The sequence below is a fragment of the Marmota monax genome, unplaced genomic scaffold, assembly GCF_021218885.2.
Source record: "Marmota monax isolate L192 unplaced genomic scaffold, Marmota_monax_Labrador192_F-V1.1 WCK01_AAM20220418_F8-fsc00315, whole genome shotgun sequence".
Classification (NCBI taxonomy): domain Eukaryota; kingdom Metazoa; phylum Chordata; class Mammalia; order Rodentia; family Sciuridae; genus Marmota; species Marmota monax.
Window position 1 is genome coordinate 267,706 of NW_026692798.1, and position 18,991 is coordinate 286,696.

Consider the following 18,991-nt stretch of genomic DNA (forward strand, 5'->3'; position numbering starts at 1 on the left):
GAGTCTAATCTTTTATATTCCATAAAAACCAAGATATTGCATTTGCCCAACATGCTAACATAAAAAGGAACAGACTTTAATTTAGATCTTAATCTGATGCCTTACAGAGTAATGCACATAAAGACTGTCTTCTCTTTATTTCAGTCATCTTGATTTCTAATTATAGAAACAAGAACAAGACATACATTATTTATATGAGTAATTAAAATAATGGATACAAAAAGCAGTTCTCTTACCTGAAGTGTGATTAAAGGATACTGAAAGAGAGAAAACACAGATTAATACTTTAATAGCACATTTCTTTTGGCCAAATACTGTACTATACATATGATATCTTGTAGAATTAGCCCTTGATTCTCAGAGAACAAAATTTCTATAGATAAAAGTGCCAAACACATCCCAAATATGAAATAGAACCTAAATTTCTCTGGGAAGTAGAAAGAAGTTTCATGCAACTTGTGTGTTTGTGTGGTTTTGTGTGTGTGTGTGTGTGTGTGTGTGTGTGTGCATGTGTGCACGCACACACGCGCTTCTTTATTTGATAAAAAGACCTAAAAAATTGTAACTCAACTCCCTATAAATGAAAGTTTATATTTAAATATGAGGTTAGCACTGAAGTTATACCTATCTTGTACTCTACTTTGGAACCTTATTTGCATGCATTTAGAAAGCTTCCTGAAGATGTGTTAGATAGCTATGGATTTGTTTAATATGTTCAAATGTTATTGCACCATTAGAAATGACTGAACTCACCAAATCCTCAATAGGTTTGAAGCGGGTATCCAATGTCACAATTCGAAATTTAACTAAAAGAAAACAAAGGAACAATCTTTTTCAAATACATAAAGAAATTAAATTGTCCTGCTATCACAGAATACCATATTCCCCTTTTTTCCCAGCTCCAATTTGACCCTTTGAGACTGAGTTTCACTGGGAAAGAAATATCTCTTATTGCATTTGTCATTCTTCTCTTAATGGTGTTTTGCTATGACCAAAGCTGACACACTGGCTGCTGCTACCAGCAGAGACTTTTACCCCAAGAGCCAGAGGAACACTTAAAGACCAAGTGGCAGAAATAGTCATAGAAGGAACAATATGTCAAATGTATGATGAAAGAGAGAACACAGTACTCCTAAAAAACTAAATTGATGCTAGCTAACAGTTGAAAAGAAAAATTTTGATTCTTTTTGCATACAGAATATAGAAGCTATCATCATAACACTTAATAAATTCAGAAGAGATGATATAATGCAGCAAAAAATCTCAGTATAAAAATTCTGTATTTAGTTCATGTACTTCTTTTCAATAAACCATAGCAACATATAATATTCATCAGGACCAAATGTAAAGATGCTTTTAATCAACTTTAAATTTAAAAATGAGAAAACTAAATTCCAAAGATGAAAACTTATTTGACAAAACCCAATATATATTTTTTAACCAAGCCAAAACCAATCCCTTTGGAACACTAGTTTTGCATCCTTCTACCACCTTCTTCTTATTATAGTAATAAAAAAAATACAGGGTTCTGCCTAGGTTATCATCCATCTAGTTACACTTATGATAATCAGTAATAATAGTGAAAATAATAAATATCACTTATGAGATCTTTACTATGTGTTAGGCACTCTTTAATATTGGCACTTTTACTATTCATTATCACAATATTCTTGAGATAAATTTTCATTTTCTCTACATAGGATATAATTGAACCTTAAGAAGAGGGTTAATCAGACACTAGTATAGCAGTATGTATAAACGTGGCTGTATAATCAATGTGATCCTGCAGTCTGTACACGTGGGAATAATAAGAATTCATATCCCATTTGAAACAAATGTATGATATATGATATGTCAAGATCACTGTAATGTTTTGAGCAACTAATAAATTTCTGATGTTTTTAAAAAAAGAAGATGGTTAATTAACTTGCCCAATTGGCAAATAAATCAATTATACTCCCCATTCCATGCTTGAACCTTTATACCTTTATGTTACTAGAGTTTATACACAGGGAAGGGGAAGATGGGTAAATTTTACAAATCAAAATATTCAGTGACTTGTGTTAAAGGGTACTATCCCATACTTTACCTAGATCATCAATAAGATTTTTTTAAAATTTATGATCCAATGATATTGAGGATAACATGACTAAATCTTACATGTTTGGATTGCTTTTAATTTGAAGAATGTATTTCTAAAGTCAATGATACAAAGGAAAGGGGATTTTTGACTTACCATTCTCTCCAGGTTTATAGATGGGCTTATCTGTCTGCACAAAAGTTACTTTCTCCTCTGAACTGATTGCTACAGATCTCCTCTCAAAGATTGTAAGAGTATCTCCCTTAGCCAAGAGTGTCACAAAAGCAAACTGTTCAGAAGACTTCTGAGAGACCTGTTGATATAGGAAAGCAGAGAATTTGAAAATCATAAATAATGTCTTAATTTGACTTGTTAGGCAGAGAGATCCTTGTGAACTCAAGGATGGTGGAATGTGATGGACCTCATTATACAAAGTACATGTATGAAGAGTTGAATTGGGTGTCAACATTCTTTATATACAAATAGAGATACAAAATTTGTGGTATATATGTGTATTAAGAATTGTAATGCAAAAAAAAAGAAAGAATAGTGTTACCTTAGATTAGGTAGAGGGAAGTGAAAGGAGGGGAAGGCAGAGGATGTGGGGATTAGAAAGATAGTAGAGTGAAACAGACATTATTACTTTATGTATGTATGTGACTGTATGACCAATATGATTCTACAATATGTATACTCAGAAAAATGAGAAAATATATTCCATCTATGTATGATATACTAAAGTATATAAGTACATTCTACTGTCATGTATAACTAATTAAAACAAATTTAAAAATTTAAAAAAGAATTAATGATTGCTTGTTACAATTGCTTAATTTAGCATGAGGACATTTTCTAATAAACTGTGTTTGTATCTTCTTGACTTCCATTTACTTTTTTTGTTGCTGTTGCCCTGAATTCAAACCTTTCTTTTTTTCCCTAAATTTTCTTTCCTCACAATGTGAAACATTTTTACTATCTAAAGTGAGGTAGTTATTTCATTATCAATTCTTATGATAGAAGATTAGCAACATTTCATTAGTCTTGCTGCATGTATAAATTTTCCTTTTATTCCTTGCCTCTCTGGAATTCCTAATTGTGCCCCCTAATTTTTACAACTCATCCAAAATCTAGTTTTGTTATTTAAAAATAATCTTTTAATAATAATTTAATGTCCTCATCTGCAGCTCTGAAATAGTAAATTCAGTTCCTCACCTTGAAATCTGCACAAGCATAGAAGGTGTCTTCTCCCACAGACAGGTCAAAAATTGTGGTATTAGATCCATCATATTCTAAGAAAACACTCAAGGATGCAGATTCATTGAGGTTTAAAAGATGGAGGCAAGCTATTTCTGCAGAATAACTCTGTATCACAGAGGGGACCCACAGGATATATTGCCTATGCAAAGAAAATAACCAACATTCTATAAACAAGAATATGAAAAATACATAACATCCACCAGAAGCTATTTCAGCTTATTGAAATATTCCTAAAATACACATTTATGATAGGTAGCATTACAACAAATTTTGGTAGAGAAAGAGATGTCTTAAGATTAAGATGTTATGCTTGCTAAGCACTTATAGGAAAAATCAGCATTCAGTTGTAGAAGTTGAAATGATAAAAGACAATTAAATTTTATTTGGACTTATTTTAACAAGGTCATATTTTTAGTAGTTTAGTATAAATAGTGAGTATTCCCTTACAGTTCTGAAGCCACAGCAATAGTCCAATGAAGCAAAAAGGTGCTCAGCAAAATGGTAGGCACCATTTTAATCCCAATGCCTGAACAGCAACAACTTTAAAATAAACTTTCTCATTAGAAATCAGCTACTTCAACTCTCTCTTCATTCTGTTCTGCCTTTTTATATCATTGCTTTTATAGTCATGCACAATGAAAGATCAATTTCTTTTTGGAGCAAATGTCAGGAGACCCACCTGTCACATTTAAATCACATCTCCTATTTCTTCTCCAGGGAGTATCACTTTATATAAAGTTCATGCTTAAGTTCACTGAATAATGCTCTGGTTTTAGAATCAGCAGCACAAGTTGGACAGGAAGAAAGAGGAAAAACAAAGAAACTAGTTGTGTGACACTTTGGACACATTTCCAAACTTCACTCACAGGACTAACCGCAGTTATCAAAACACTGCTACACCAGGGTAGCACTTGGAAGAAATTGCTTCTCCAAAGAATTATCATACCAATTCCCAAAACGTAAATTTTTCAGACTTATGAGAGAAGGGGCATTTATGATATTGCCAAAACATGATGCAAACAGATCTCCTTATAGGTTGATTTTATGTATAACTGAAATTGTTAAGTGATTCTTTTATAATTTCAGAATGCAGAATTCAACATTTAAAATGTTGATATGCATTCAACATTTAATATAATTTTCTTGATGACGTTTACTTTACCCATGTTCAGTATCTTCTCCCAACATAGGAATAAATCTTTAAATAGAATAACACACACACACACACACACACCCCACTTCTTGGCAAACAACAATACCATAATCTTAATTGAAAAACATCTCATTTCTATAAAGCAAACAAGCCATGGCAAAGAAACTGGAAAACTCTTGACAGTCTGCAGTGTGTTACATAATAGCTGAGGACTTATAAGGCAAGTGGTAAAATACATGCAACTACAAGATCTAAAGCACGTGAGAACAGGGCCTCCTTGTTGACCACATATTTTTACCAAGACAGAATAGTGTTTATGAAAATTCTGACCACATTGCTCTCAGTAGAGCTGAGACATTACTTCTTTACTCATTCCCATCTAGGACTTCTGTCTCTGTGTGCCTTCCCTCCAACCCTGCATAGAAAGCCAACTCTCTTCAAATTTGCTAGAGAAGCTAATTTTCTACTGTTGGCCTTCCCTGATAATTTTAAGGTATAAGTTCATTCCAATGGAACCTCAAACTGTTATTTTCTGGTTTTGACTGATACCCTTTCCTCTGACAGCCTATTAGGCTTATGATTAGAATGACTCTTCATATTAAATTAAGTTACTAGCTTCCAAAATAATTGAAACACACCAGTTTTCATTCTCCAGCATCTAAGACACCACAAAGCAGATTGTGTATAGAGTAACCAAATATTTATACCCAAGGCCAATAATCTAAAGTAGTGAAACTTCTCTAAAGTGTTTGTATATTTCCAAATGCAAAACTTTTATGTTGAATAAATGACCCTAATTTTCTTGCTTTTATCCAGACAACTCAGTGTTATCAAAAGTATATGTCATACACTATTTTTAAAAATTGTCTTGAGAACCAACATGCTTTCTTGGTAGCTCGCCCTCCATGAATGTGATATACCAAAATAATTTCATGTGATCAGCTTAGTCTTCTGGTCAATGGGCTCTGATCCCAGAAAATTTATATATGAACCCAACATACCTATTGAGAACTTGTATGCATCCAGGTTGGTGCTAGGTTCCTAAAGATAACAAGATTAATAAGACAAAATGAAGGATTTTACCTTCTATTATCGAAGGGAAGAAAGGAAGACAAGGAGGAAGAAAGGAAGATAAAAAGGAAGCAAGAAGAGGACAGAGGTAGCATAGGTGATGATAGGAAAAGAAGGAGAGGCAGGAGGATGTTAGGAAATCCAAGAAAGTAAAGTCAGCAGCTGAACATGAATACGTAGCAGGCGCTGGGCCTGGTGCTGGAACTTACATGCAATCCTCAGAAAACACAAGTGTGTTTCTGGAGTTCACACCGAGCTATTAATCCTCATAAGATCACCTGGAGAGTAGGTGGCAAGAAAGACTACTGTAACAAATAAAGAGATCATGATGTCTCCACATTTATGAGTAAAAAAGGGCATGCTCACTGCCCCACTACGACTCAGCATAGGGTAGATATTCCTGTGCTGAAAGAACTTCTTCTAGCTTCTCAAGTCTGGCTGCACATTAAAAATCCCTATGTTAAGTCTACACCTCAGAACAAAGAAAAGTCTTTAGAGGTGGGAGCCTCGAATCAGCACTTGGTAAACCTGCCAGGTGATTTCAATGTGCAACAAAGTGAGGCCCAGATGCCAGAAGTCTCCTTCAGCTGTGTGCCACTGTCTTATTGTTCTCATGCACACTTGTAAATAAAAGGCCAATGTACTCCAGTAACTTTAAATTAGTAAAATAATCCTAGAATTAAGGCAAAAAAGATAATTTTCTTCTTTCCCTCTAACCACTTAGATAGAAAGCAGAGGTCCTTGGGCTGATGAGAATTAAAAGCCATTTGATACCACAATTGACTACAGAGGTCCTCACCAGCACTTGGAGGGTAACTGTTGATTTAATAAGACTCAGAGAACTAATAATACACAAACCTAAAGTTGACTTTAAATATCTCTGCCAACTAAATTGGATGATATTCAATGCAGAATAATTTGTTTCCTTGTATTTCTCCAAATTTGAAACATAAGAATAGAGAACTTGACAAGATCTTGTAATGTTATGGGTTAAAAGTCCATCCTTGTGGTTACTGCCCATTGTTTCCCAATTTTACTTGAATGTATGAATTTCAATACTCTCTTCTGTATTTTCTTTCTCTCCTAAGACATTTCAAGTCAACTCCACTTGATCACATTCCACCTGAGCATGAGTCAAAGTATTTTCTATAATATACTTTATTTTTAAAGTACATTTTTTAAAAAAAATATTCTTTTAGTTTTTGATAGACCTTTATTTATTTATATGCAGTGCTAAGATTGATCCCAGTGCCTCACACATGCCAGGCAAGTGTGCTACCACTGAGCCCAGCCTCAGCACTTTCTTTCAACACTATTTCACTTTACTTCTTGTTTTCATGTTTTCTGAGCAGAAGTCCATTGTAATTCCCATCATAGTTCCTACATATTTAAGGTATTAGTTTCTTTCTGCTTTCTTTCAAGATTTCCTCTAATTACGTTTAGTTTTTCAGCAGCCTGAAAAGGATACTTGATTGGGGGAAGGATTCATCCTGCTTGGTGAGCCTGAGCTTTGAGTGCTCAGGGTTTCATTTCTTTTATTAATTTTGGAAAATCTCAACCATTATTACCACAAATGTTTCTTCTGATAATTATTTTACCCACAATTATGTTTATATTGTAATTTCTTAACTCATTATACAATATTATGTCTATTATGCCATATTTTTCCCTTCCCTCATTTCTTTGTACCTCTGATGGCAAAGTTACTTTTACCACATCTCCAGGCTCTGATTATTTCATTGGCTGTGTTCAGTGTACTGATAAGTCCATCAAGGCTGCTATTTATAGCCATTACAGTGTTTTTTTTTTAATTTTTAACACCTATGATTCTATAATTTCCATCCTTCCTATGACACTCATTTGGTCTTGCAGTTGTCTATTTTCCATTAGCTCTTATATATTAGTCATAATTGTTTGATATTCCCAGTCTCTGTGTGTTTTTAAGTCTGTATCCCGTATCTTATGCTAAGTGATGGTGGAAGAAAAGGGACTTCTCTATCACACTCCATACAATACAAGGGATGGAAAGGAACAAAGGATAAACACAAAAATTGAAAGAGAGTGTCTTATCAATAACAAGCTTGAAAATAAATAGCAAAGGAATGAATCAACAGAATCGAGAAAAATTGTTATGAATTATTCATCTGGCAAGGGATTAACATATTAAACATATGAGGAATTCAAACACCAGCAAAAAATGTAATCTGAATTAAAATAGGAAAATGATTTGAATAAATAGAAATGAATATATTTCTCAAAAGAAAATATACAAATGGCCAACAAGTATATGAAAAATGCCAAAAATCACTAATTTGCATGGAAATGCAAATCAAAGCCATGCCAAGATATCACTCCTTGAAGAGTGTGGTACGAAATAAATCAATGAGCGGATTAAAATATGTTTGCCTTGTGAAGGTCTGTAACTTGTGCAAAGAAGTCTGAATGCTATAGCAAAAAGCAGTAAGTATAACAACACTTCTATTTTATGATAAACAAAAAAGAGTAAGAATAGGGTAATGATAAGAAAGACATATAAAGCTTTGCTCAGACTCTGAACAATGGAAATAGCTGAAGAGAGATTTTTTTCACTCCAATTCTTAGAAGTTGAGGCTGTTTTGATAGGGGATTGAAGAGGAAAGAGAGGAGGGAACTAAACACTAAAGATGAATGCTTTTGCACTTAAAGACAAAATAAGCATAGATGAAGGGAGGATTTAACTTTGGTATATATTAAGTAGGATGAAACTGCAGTTCAACAGAGGTGATTTCAGTTAATGGAAATAATTTGGTGCTCTGGAAAATAGATATGGATATAGAATTGGGAGTCATTATAGTACAGGAATGAGATTATCATCATGGACTTTGATATAATTACATGGGGAAACCATTTACAAAAGGGAAGAAGGTCAGTGGTAGAAAAATACTGGTGATGATATGTCTTGTGTGGTGGTGCATGCCTGTAATCCCAGTGGTTCAGGAGGCTAAGGCAGGAGAATCATGAGTTCAAAGACAGCCTCAGCAAAGTAGTGAGGCACTTAGCAACTCAGTGAGACCCTGTCTCTAAATAAAATTAAACAAAGGCTGGGGATGTGGCTCAGTGGCTAAGTACCTCTGAGTTCAATCCTCACTACCAAAAACAAAACATATGTTTCTATCTGTTTATTTCTCTAATTCCATTTAACTAAATTTGAGGTGATGCCTTAAAAAACTTGTTTTATGTTTTACACATTTTTTAAAACATGAAAATATTTTGTTGAGTTTTTCTAGCTATATGGTGTTATAATCCATTAAGAACTCAATAAAAATAGTTTTATTAGAGAGCTAGTGAGAACATATTAAACTTCTTTTTTCACCTTTATAAAATTTAAAATTAACACTGCAAGAGTATTGCCCAAGATCTGTGGTGTTTAGGAAGTTAGTTATGCTTTAAATAAATAAAACTCTTCAGTTTCTAATATGGCAATCCATTGAAAGGGAAATCGCTTTTTCCTCATAAAAGAATAAGCTGCTTCATAAAAGTGAAACTACCCTTCTTGCTCTCAGAAGTTATCTCTTGCATCACTGTCTGATCATTAGTTTTTCAAAAATTTTCTAAAAAATATTCACAACCATTGATAAGTTATTGAAAAGAAGTAATGGAGGATGCATGTACAAATATGTAACAATTAAATCCACTGTTATGTATAATTAAAATATACCAATAAAATAAAGTAGCAAAGAAACAGATGTCTAAAGCAGGACCCAGTGAATGATTACTACATTTTTTTCAACACTGTAAACAAAATTTAACAATGTCAGACATAATTTTATCCAAGATCATTTAGGATCAGTTTTTATCCTTCTATTTGCCTAAACAATTTAATTCCACACAGACAAAAAGACAAAACTAAACAAATGTCACTCCAGCCCTTTTTTCTATTTTATTTAGAGACAGGGTCTCACTGAGTTGCTTAGGGCCTTGCAAAGGTGCTGATGATGGTTTTGAACTCATGATCTTCCTGCTTCTGCCTACCGAGCTGCTGGGATCACAGGCATGTACCACCACCATGCCTGGCACAAAAACTTATTAAATGCTACCACCACTATATAGGTCAGACACTTTTAGTTCCACAATTTTTTGCAAGAGAAAATACTAAAATATTAAAGGGGTGGATGGTTAAATTGAAGAAAGAATATGTAATAACAATAAAAATATAATGTAGCATTCATAACTATGGAGTTCATCTAAGAAACAATCATTCTTCTAGAAATTTCTGCTACCCGTCTTGAGAAACATGGCCTAAGCAAAACACTTTGCTTTCAATTAGTATTATTCAGTCAACACACTTTTCAATAAATGTCTTAACCAATAAATATGTATTTTAGGTGTTGAAATTGGGTAAAATCAAGGAAAATGATGTATGATTTGCTTTTTCAAGGATGTGGAGATATGATTGGTGAAATCAACACAAAAACAAATCCAGACCATGTAAGTGAAAGAGTAGAGGAGCCTGCATTTTAGAAACATATATTTTCTACCTGGAGGGGAGCAGGATCAAAGAAGATTCCACAAAAGAGGTGCCACTGAGAATCCTCAGGTGTTAATTTTACTTTGTTGAATTCCATAACCCAAACTGTTGTTACACAAACGGGCTAGATGATGCAGCAATATATATAACATGGAAAAAGTTGATTATAAAATTATGGAATCAAAACATTGAATCTGGAAATTGGATGCTACATTTGGAATAAGAAGTATGATTTTCCCGTTTTCTATTTAAAACAAAAGTGCTCAATAATTAGCTAATGTGTTACCTTGGGTTCATCTGAATTGGGGGAACTCTTCCTCCTATCAGCAACTCCTGGACTGGTAAAACCAATTAAGAAGGTATTTCTTTGCAAAACAAGGGAGGCACTGGGAAATTGTATTTTATTTTATTTTTTCATTATGAAGACATAGTGAAATGAAATAACTTTAACTGAGTAGGTCTAACTTACTTCACTGTGATCTAGGCAGTCCTCAGACTACTCTAAATAATCATTTTAGTCTGTACATCTAGCTCACTGTAACTACTGTGGATATATTTAAAGACAATATCTACATATTACTCTTTTTATATTATTTATTTAAAGACAATATCTATATATTACTCTTCTTATATTATTTAATGGAATTGCACACATTCATCTTTCTACCACTTTTTAATATCACAATTATACAGTGATGATACATTTAGTGGTTATAAATTATATTTCTATGCTGGAGTTAGTTTCAAAGGTATATTTCACATCCTGTTTGCCTTAGGCCAATTCAAAATTCCATCTGACTGACGTTGTTACTCTAACAGTAAATATCAAGCATGTAAATTTAAATTGTTATTACATTCTTGGAACAAGGTATGACAATTTAATAATTTATCTTAATTGCTTTTTCATGATCAGTCAGTCCATTCATTGGTGATCATGAATTTCCAATAATACCTTCAAGGTAGATTACCAAGTTACTGTGCATAACAAATTGAAGGTCATCATTTCTCTCTTGCCTTTGGACTCTGTCAATGCTTGTAATGTGAACATTGCTTGAAAAGTCCTTCAAGTAATCGGGTGAGGATAAAAATAAGCATGATAGTTTGTGTAAAATAATGTCATCCATTTAACAAATAAATACTGACTAGTTACTATCTCCCAAGCGTTGCAAAACGTAGCAAGTGTTCAATAATTAGCAAGACATGATTCCGACACAGAGATTTTAAAACCTAATATGAAAGACATTTTTCAACCCAGTTATAGAACAGTATGGAAACTACTTTGATAGCAGTGTTGGCACAAGAGAAGGAAATAAGAAATGCCAATTACAAGTGCTCCATTTAAGTAGTTTTCAGTATAACCTGAAACAGAGTTCCTTGAACATGATATTCCTTTATGGTGCCAATGTGCTCCAAGGCATTGCACAAGATGGGGCAGTTTGACTCACAGGTATGAAGCAAGCACAGTCTCTGGCTTCCTGCTCCTGTGAGTAGATCTATTATCTAAATCTATGCTTTGGGAGGACTTTTGACAAAGCACTACAGTGTTGTTTTTGGCCTGGCCTATGGAATCATCCCTGAGTGTCTTCTGTTTGCTTTCTTGTCTTTCCTTCCTATTTCTTTGAGGCATGAAATTCTCCTTATCTCCTGAACTGCCAACTTGGAAAAGCTATTTGCTCATGAAGTTGTATCTGAGAGAGAACCAACATTGTGCTGAGACCTCTCTTGAAAGCCCCTCACAGCCCCAGAGTGGTTTCATTAGACTGCTCAGAAGAGGCTTTGAAATTTCAGTGACTAGTTGACAAACTGAAGAGAATGTTGTCTCTGACTGAAGAAGGGATCTTTGTCCTGATAACGTAGCCGGGTCCTAAATGGAACCATCAGAAACCCAGGAACCTTCCTTCAGAACACATAATGAAGAAATACTTGGGTTATTTCAGATTCCTAATGGTAGGGCTGCCATCAGTCCCTGTAGCCATCCTTGTGTGATGAGAACAGAATCTCCTCCTCCAGGTGGAAGCAGATCCATTGCCAAAGCAGGTTGATTGCCCAGCAGAGCACAGGCATGCTTTCTGGGCCTTTTTTCTCCCCTTTATTTTTTTTTATTTATTTTATTTGTATATGACAGTGGAATGCATTACAATTCTTATTACACATATAAAGCACAATTTTTCATATCTCTGGTTGTATACAAAGTATATTCACACCAATTTGTGTCTTCATATATGTACTTTGGATAATGATGACCATCACATTCCACCATCTTTTCTAACTCCTTTCCCCCTCCCTTCCCCTCCCACCCCTCTGCCCTATCTAGAGTTCGTCTATTCCGCCCATGCTCCCCCTTCCTACCCCATTATGAGTCAGGCTCCTTATATTAGAGAATGAGAACAGAATCTCCCCTTCCGGTTGGAAGCAGATCTGTGCCAAAGCAGGTTGACTGCTCCGCAGAGCGCAGGCATACTTTCTGGGCCTTAAGACATTGTTTTATTTTTATTCGTCAATAAACACATGGCACACTTCAAATTTTCTGCTATTATAAATGTTTTATTGGTATTGAATTTTAACCTGCATAATTTTTGTAATTAAAGCTTAACTTCTCCAATAAAACTTCTAAGATTCAGTGTTTTCTGATTCAGTGTTTCCTATCAGGGTTTTCTTGGTACAAGTAGTTAGATATTCTTGGCTAAATTTTGGATGTTTGGTTCCATTTATTTTGCTGTAATTATTTAAAAAATATATTTCTGTGAAATTTTCTTGTGAAGTATTCTTTTCCATGGTTTTGTATAAATTTCAAAGTGAGTATCATTGTATTGGTTATTTAACCTATATATGTGGATCAGTATTAAAGACGATATAATATACATTTTACTTAAGAGAAGAAATAGACATTCCTTTTTTTTAATTTTCTCAGTGCTGGGTATTTTTTTTTTATTTAATACAAAGGTTTAATAAAAAAGTCAATGTCTACATTAAATCAGGAAACCGAAAAATCTGAATTATACAAGCTTTCTATATACTTAAAAAACCAAAAGCACACAATTTATAATAAAATTCTTTTAATTCAAAATAGAGTCTAATTTAAAGAAAATGTCATTATGCGAAGTTGATTAGATAGGGTTCTGTTATTTAAATTAAATGATTCACCTGAAATTTGGGAAATGTATAATAGAGAAAATTCAATCTCAAGGGTACTTTGCAAATTATCTAACTAATTTGCATCATGAATCAAATTCGTAGCTTCCAGAGGGCAGACACAATCTTACTTAAGAAACGCTTCTGATGAGGAGAAATCCCTAAAGATGTGAACCACTCTATTAACTCCAGAAAAGAATGAGGCTCTAAACAAAGCAAACTTTCCAAAATGTCCCTTCTAATGCCAAGAAATCATAACTATTTCTAAGTTGTTTCTGATAATAATGAAGGAAATAAAACTAAAATGCTCTGTTCTTATATGCTCCTTATATTGATTACAGTCTCTCAGTCAACTTGAATTAGTGGTATTCTTTCTGTTCTAGCATAGTTATGATACCTAAACTACAGACTATTGCAGTTTCTTTGTGTCTTAACTATTCATTAGCACACTAGCAAAACAGTCCTTTTAAAAAAGAAAATATGAAATTTAAATAAAGAAAACAGGAAATAATCATGGTTGCAGCAAATTGTCACTGTAAATGTTCTAAATTTTAACAATTCAGAGAGAGAATATGTCAAGTAGCTAGGGATCTTTGCTGATTAAAATCCCTTTTAAAAGGGACTGTGTTGGAGAGAGAAAATCTCACGAACCCCAGCAAGAGTTAAAGAATTTTTTTTCTTTTTTAAATTAAAGGCAGTTAGAAAAATCAGTTAAATTGAGATAACTCCAGAGTTTTCACAATTTTCTCTCCTAAATATTCAGTCACATGATCTAACTAGAAAAATGGAGATAAACTACTAGATGAACACATAAAAAGTACTCAACAAATGCTTAAAAATAAAGAAACAAACCAAAGGAGGGGGGCACATCAGGATGGCCTTACTGAAACATTGGGAGTTACTTAGCAACAGTCATCAGTTTTTGTAGATTTGTATAATGCTCCTATGCAATTCTTTCCCTTTAGGAAAGACATCCTACAAATAAATCATCACTTTAGATTTTGATCACAAATCATTCATTTATAATTCTATCAATTAACAGTTATGATAAACATTAGGCCATTCTTTAATAAAGTATTATCTTCAACTAGTACATATGAAACCAAAACCTTGGGATAGTCATTTTAGAATTAAAATGTTGAGCAAGAAAAGATTATTTAATTCTTAGAGAAATACCCAAAGAATTTGATGCTGACATTTGCTCTCTTCCTCTAATAACAATCTCTTGGCTTGCATTTACTTCATTATTTCTATTGGTATTAACCAGAGTGGTGCAACTCAACCCAAATAGTGCTGCCCTCAAATAAGCTGATCTCCATCAGACAGAGATCTTTCATGTCTGAATACAGCATTCCCATAGGAAAGTAAAATTCTATTCCGCTGGGAGCATCCACTCTGTTTAGGATCTTTGGTACATTTGGAGCATAAGAAAATAATGGCACAATAATACAAGTACTATCAAAGGAAAAAATTTGATCAAAAGAAATAAAAGGTAACTAGCCATGATATGTAACAACTTTCTATAAAACCAAAGTAAATAGCTCTTTGTTCTTTATAAGTCCATTTACATAATCAGAAGTCTGACATTTAAAAAAATAGTTTAACAAAAATACGCTAGGTTCTACAAGCAGCCTTTACGGTCAATTCTGAAATTCAACTCACCATAATCAAATTAAAATAATGCCATGTCTTCTTGTTAAAAAAAGAAGTCCTCTTGTCACAAAAAAAGCAACTTTTCATTTTGTATAATACAGTACATCTCCCTATGAATATACAGACTACGTATATAAAGGTCATCAGTATTTCTGACCACAAAGTAAATATCTTAGTGGAGTTCTTGAGTGAAAGTATTAAAACTTCCTTTTCCTTATTAGAAACTTGTCACTCCCTACAGTGGAGTTTGTGTAATAATTTGATGATAAAATTCTATTTTTAAAGAACCAGTGTATCTCTTTTTAAATTTCTTAAAACCATTATAGAAATTGTCTTCATATATATTCTACAGATGTCCAAACCAATAGGGAAAATGTTCTAACTATGGAAGATGGCTTTTACTGATTATCTAGACCCATAAGATTTGCAGTGAATCAGCAATACTGCAGTGTTACCTACAGGTTAGCCTATGCTGCTTTAAATGATATGTATTTCTCCTGAATTGATTAGAGGTGTTACAGTTCAAAGCCAAAGCACACACAGGCAGAATGGACCTTAATACGCACGTGGGCAGTGCAGTTAGAAAGGGCTATACGTTCCTTTTATTCCAGTACCTTCGTATAATAAAGTTAACAAAATCAATAAAATATTTTTTAAAAAAGCCAGCTGGCACTGCCAACCAATTCCTGTAGTAGTCTTAGAAATCCTAATCCTGTAGAATTTCCTCTTGTAGTCAATAAGCACCACCGTCTTCAGGGTATTTCAGTGTCTTGTTACCTATGCCAAGCAAGCCTGGTGATGCAGCTACCTGAGTTCTCTTGGTTATGGGTGACTGTGATCTTCATTCATAATTTCCCAGCTTTCATGTAGGTGGGGATAGAGCCACGCTGAGTCAACCCTTCAAACCTTTTGTAGGTATAATTGAGAAAGACCCAGTCTTTGGATTTATAGTCTGGTTCTGTGGTATTTGGCACTGGTTGTAAGATATCAGATTCAGGGAAGTCATCAAAATTTGAAGTGTCATCAATGCTCTTGATTTCTATAGGGATTGCTGCTGGCCTTTCCCTTATATGACCCCAGTCTATGCCTTCAAAAAAGGGATGACTTTTTATTTCTTCTACTCCACTATTCCCAATTCTATTTTCAGAATCAGTACAAAATCTGAGAATTAAATCCTTGGCTTTCTCAGAGATAGGTACTTCTGGAGGAAATACTAGAGTTTCTTTCTAATTCATCACTTTTCTGTATGTTTCTTGAGGCGTTTCGGAGCAGAAAGGTGGATAGCCTATTAACATTTCATACATAATCACTCCCAAAGACCACCAGTCACACAACTTGTTGTAACCAGTCTGCATGAAGACTTCTGGAGCAATGTAATCTGGTGTCCCAACTGTGGAATATGCCAGTTGTCTCCTGTTTTTCTTCCATGTTTCCGCTTTCCTCTTTGAGTTCATGTTCTGAAATGAGAAGTCACTTGGTGGGTTGTGTGTAAGATTTCTGTAGAATTCAGTCCTGTGAGCTTTCTTTAACCCTGTGCATAAACCAAAATCAGATAATTTTACATGTCCCTTGGCATCCAATAAAAGGTTGTCTGGCTTGATATCCCGATGGATGAAGCCCAACTGGTGGATTGCATCTATTGCCAGAACAGTCTCTGAAATGTAGAACTGTCAAGGTATCCTTCTTCATTAACAATGTCATCATGTCACCTCCAGGAAGAAATTCCATGATGAGATAAAGGTTCCTCTTATCCTGAAAACTGTAAAACATCTTCACCACCCAGGCACCATCTGCTTCCACCAAAATATCTCTTTCTGCTCGGATATGTGCCACCTGTTCTTTTTCAAGCATATCAGCCTTTCTCAATATCTTCATTGCATAGATATGTCCTGTATCTTTTTTTGGACCAGCCGTACCTCTCCAAAAGCTCCTCTTACTATAACTTTCAGAGACTCAAAGCCATCCAAGCCAAGCCTGGTCCTCTTGAGCCGTAAAAACTCCGTTTCCTTGCGAGCATGTTGTGATCGGCGTAATTTTTTCTCTTCATCTGCTAATCCTTCTTCTTCCATGGCCACTTCTAATTTCTGCTGCCTGGTTTCTCTTTCTTCATGCTGTAAAATTAGATTGCTGTAAAAATTTTCCAATGTGAGCTTGGCTACAGTCACTCTTTCCCGGTATAGTTGCTCATAGGAAAGGTTGTTGTAGTCCCTGCCGTCATTGCCATAGTAACAGAAACTGCCTCCAGTCGCGCCCGCGGCCGGCTCAGCCCAGTGCTGCGTATTGAATCCAGGGACTTGCTCATGCTAGGCTAATGCTCTACCCATGAGTTATACCCCCCAGCCAGAAATGGACATTTCTTTTGAAAAACATTCATTTAGTAAATATTTATTGTGCTGTGTTTCCTCTGAAGAGAGAATCTGTTTGGTTGTTCACAAGTATATTATTCTAGGTCAGAGCACCATGTCTCAAACAGAGTAAGCACACAATAAGTCCATGTTAGTTAAAATAATAAGTGGAAATTATACGAATTGAAGATGATTCCTAAGAATAACAGGCCTCCTCAGCCATGGAGACTTTCCCATACCCTCCTTTCCTCCACCCCTCCAAATCTTCTTCACTCTCCTGAGCCTTGGAATCATAAAGTGCATGTGTTTCAAGACACTTTTTTTTTTAATTTCTTACATACATGACAATAGTGGAATGCATTACAATCATAATTATCCATTCACAGCACAATTTTTCATAACTCTGAATATAAAGTATGTTCATGCCAAATTATGCCATTATACATGAGCTCTCTTATTATTCTTATTATTTTTGCATTACAATTCTTAATACACATTTATACCACAATTTAACATATCTCTGTTTGTATATAAGGTATGTTGACACCAAATTCACATTTTCATACATGTATTTGTATAATGATGAGAGTCTCCTTCCACCATCCATGCTATTCCCCTTCTCCCTCCCTTTCCCTCCCACCCCTATTCCTATCTAGAGGTAATCTTCTTCTCATGCTCCCCCTCCCTACCCCATTTTGAATCACCTCCCTTATATCAGAGAAGACATTTGGCATTTGTTTTGAGGGGACTGGCTAACTTCACTTAACATAATCTGCTCTAATGCCACCTATTTCCCTGCAAATGCCATGATCTTATTCTTTTTCATAGCTGAGTAATATTCCATTGTGTATAAATGCCACATTTTTTTTATCCATTCATCCACTGAAGGACATCTAGGTTGGCTCCACAGTTTAGCTATTGTGAATTGTGCTGCTATGAACATTGATGTGGCTGTATCCCTGTAGTATGCTGTTTTTAGGTCCTTTGGGTATAGTCCGAGAAGAGAAATAGCTGGGTCAAATGGTGGTTCCATTCCCAGCTTTCCAAGGAATCTCCATACTGCTTTCCAAATTGGCTGCACCAATTTGCAGTCCCACCAGCAGTGTATGAGTGTACCTTCTCCCCCTCTCCCCCCCAACCCCGGCATCCTCACCAGCACTTGTTGTTGTTTGTCTTCATAATGGCTGCTGTTCTTACTGGGTGAGATGGTATCTTAAAGTAGTTTTAATTTGCATTTCTCTGATTGATAGAGATGATGAGCATTTTTTTTTTTTTTTGTATATTTGTTGATTGGTTGTATATCCTCTTCTGAGAAGAGTCTGTTCAGGTCTAATGCTGCAAGTGAAATGCAAACTTATGTTAGGAGCAGCCTCCCTTATTACAGACCTAGAACCTGGAAGTTGCCAGAATTTTCCCTCTCCCTCTTAAGAGATCGGAAGGAGCATGGTGTACCCACAGCACAACATTTTGTTTGCTGTTTCTCTGCATGGAACCTTCTTCTGCATATAACTTCAAGGCTCACACCCTCACCAGCTCCAAGTCTTTTCTCAAATGCCAACTTCTACTGAGGCATTCTCTTAACCACTATATTTTATACATTTCTCAGCAGCTCCAATTCTATTCATTGTTTTATTTTTCTTCAACACATTCCCATATGACAAACTATATATGTACATTAGCTTGCTTATTTATTTGCTTTTCCCACTAAAATGAGTTCAAAAAATAAATTTAGAAACTAATTTTGTACTTTCCCTGCTTCGACCTTAAAGTCAGTTATTCCTCCAAGGAGTTTT

The 18,991-nt window shown here is 34.7% G+C and overlaps 1 protein-coding gene and 1 pseudogene across 1 annotated transcript in view; both read right to left on the reverse strand.

Moving 5' to 3' along the window:
- The window catches only part of LOC124095089 (ovostatin homolog 2-like), a 48,199-nt gene extending 44,350 nt beyond the window's left edge, over positions 1-3,849 (reverse strand). Inside the window, 5 exon segments of the mRNA XM_046448198.1 lie at positions 237-257; positions 754-806; positions 2,237-2,393; positions 3,293-3,476; positions 3,785-3,849. Of these exon segments, the coding sequence (XP_046304154.1) occupies positions 237-257; positions 754-806; positions 2,237-2,393; positions 3,293-3,476; positions 3,785-3,849 (480 nt within the window).
- A 9,205-nt stretch (positions 3,850-13,054) lies between these two features.
- LOC124095091 (serine/threonine-protein kinase 38-like) lies at positions 13,055-17,077 on the reverse strand (annotated as a pseudogene).
- Positions 17,078-18,991: the final 1,914 nt, after the last annotated feature.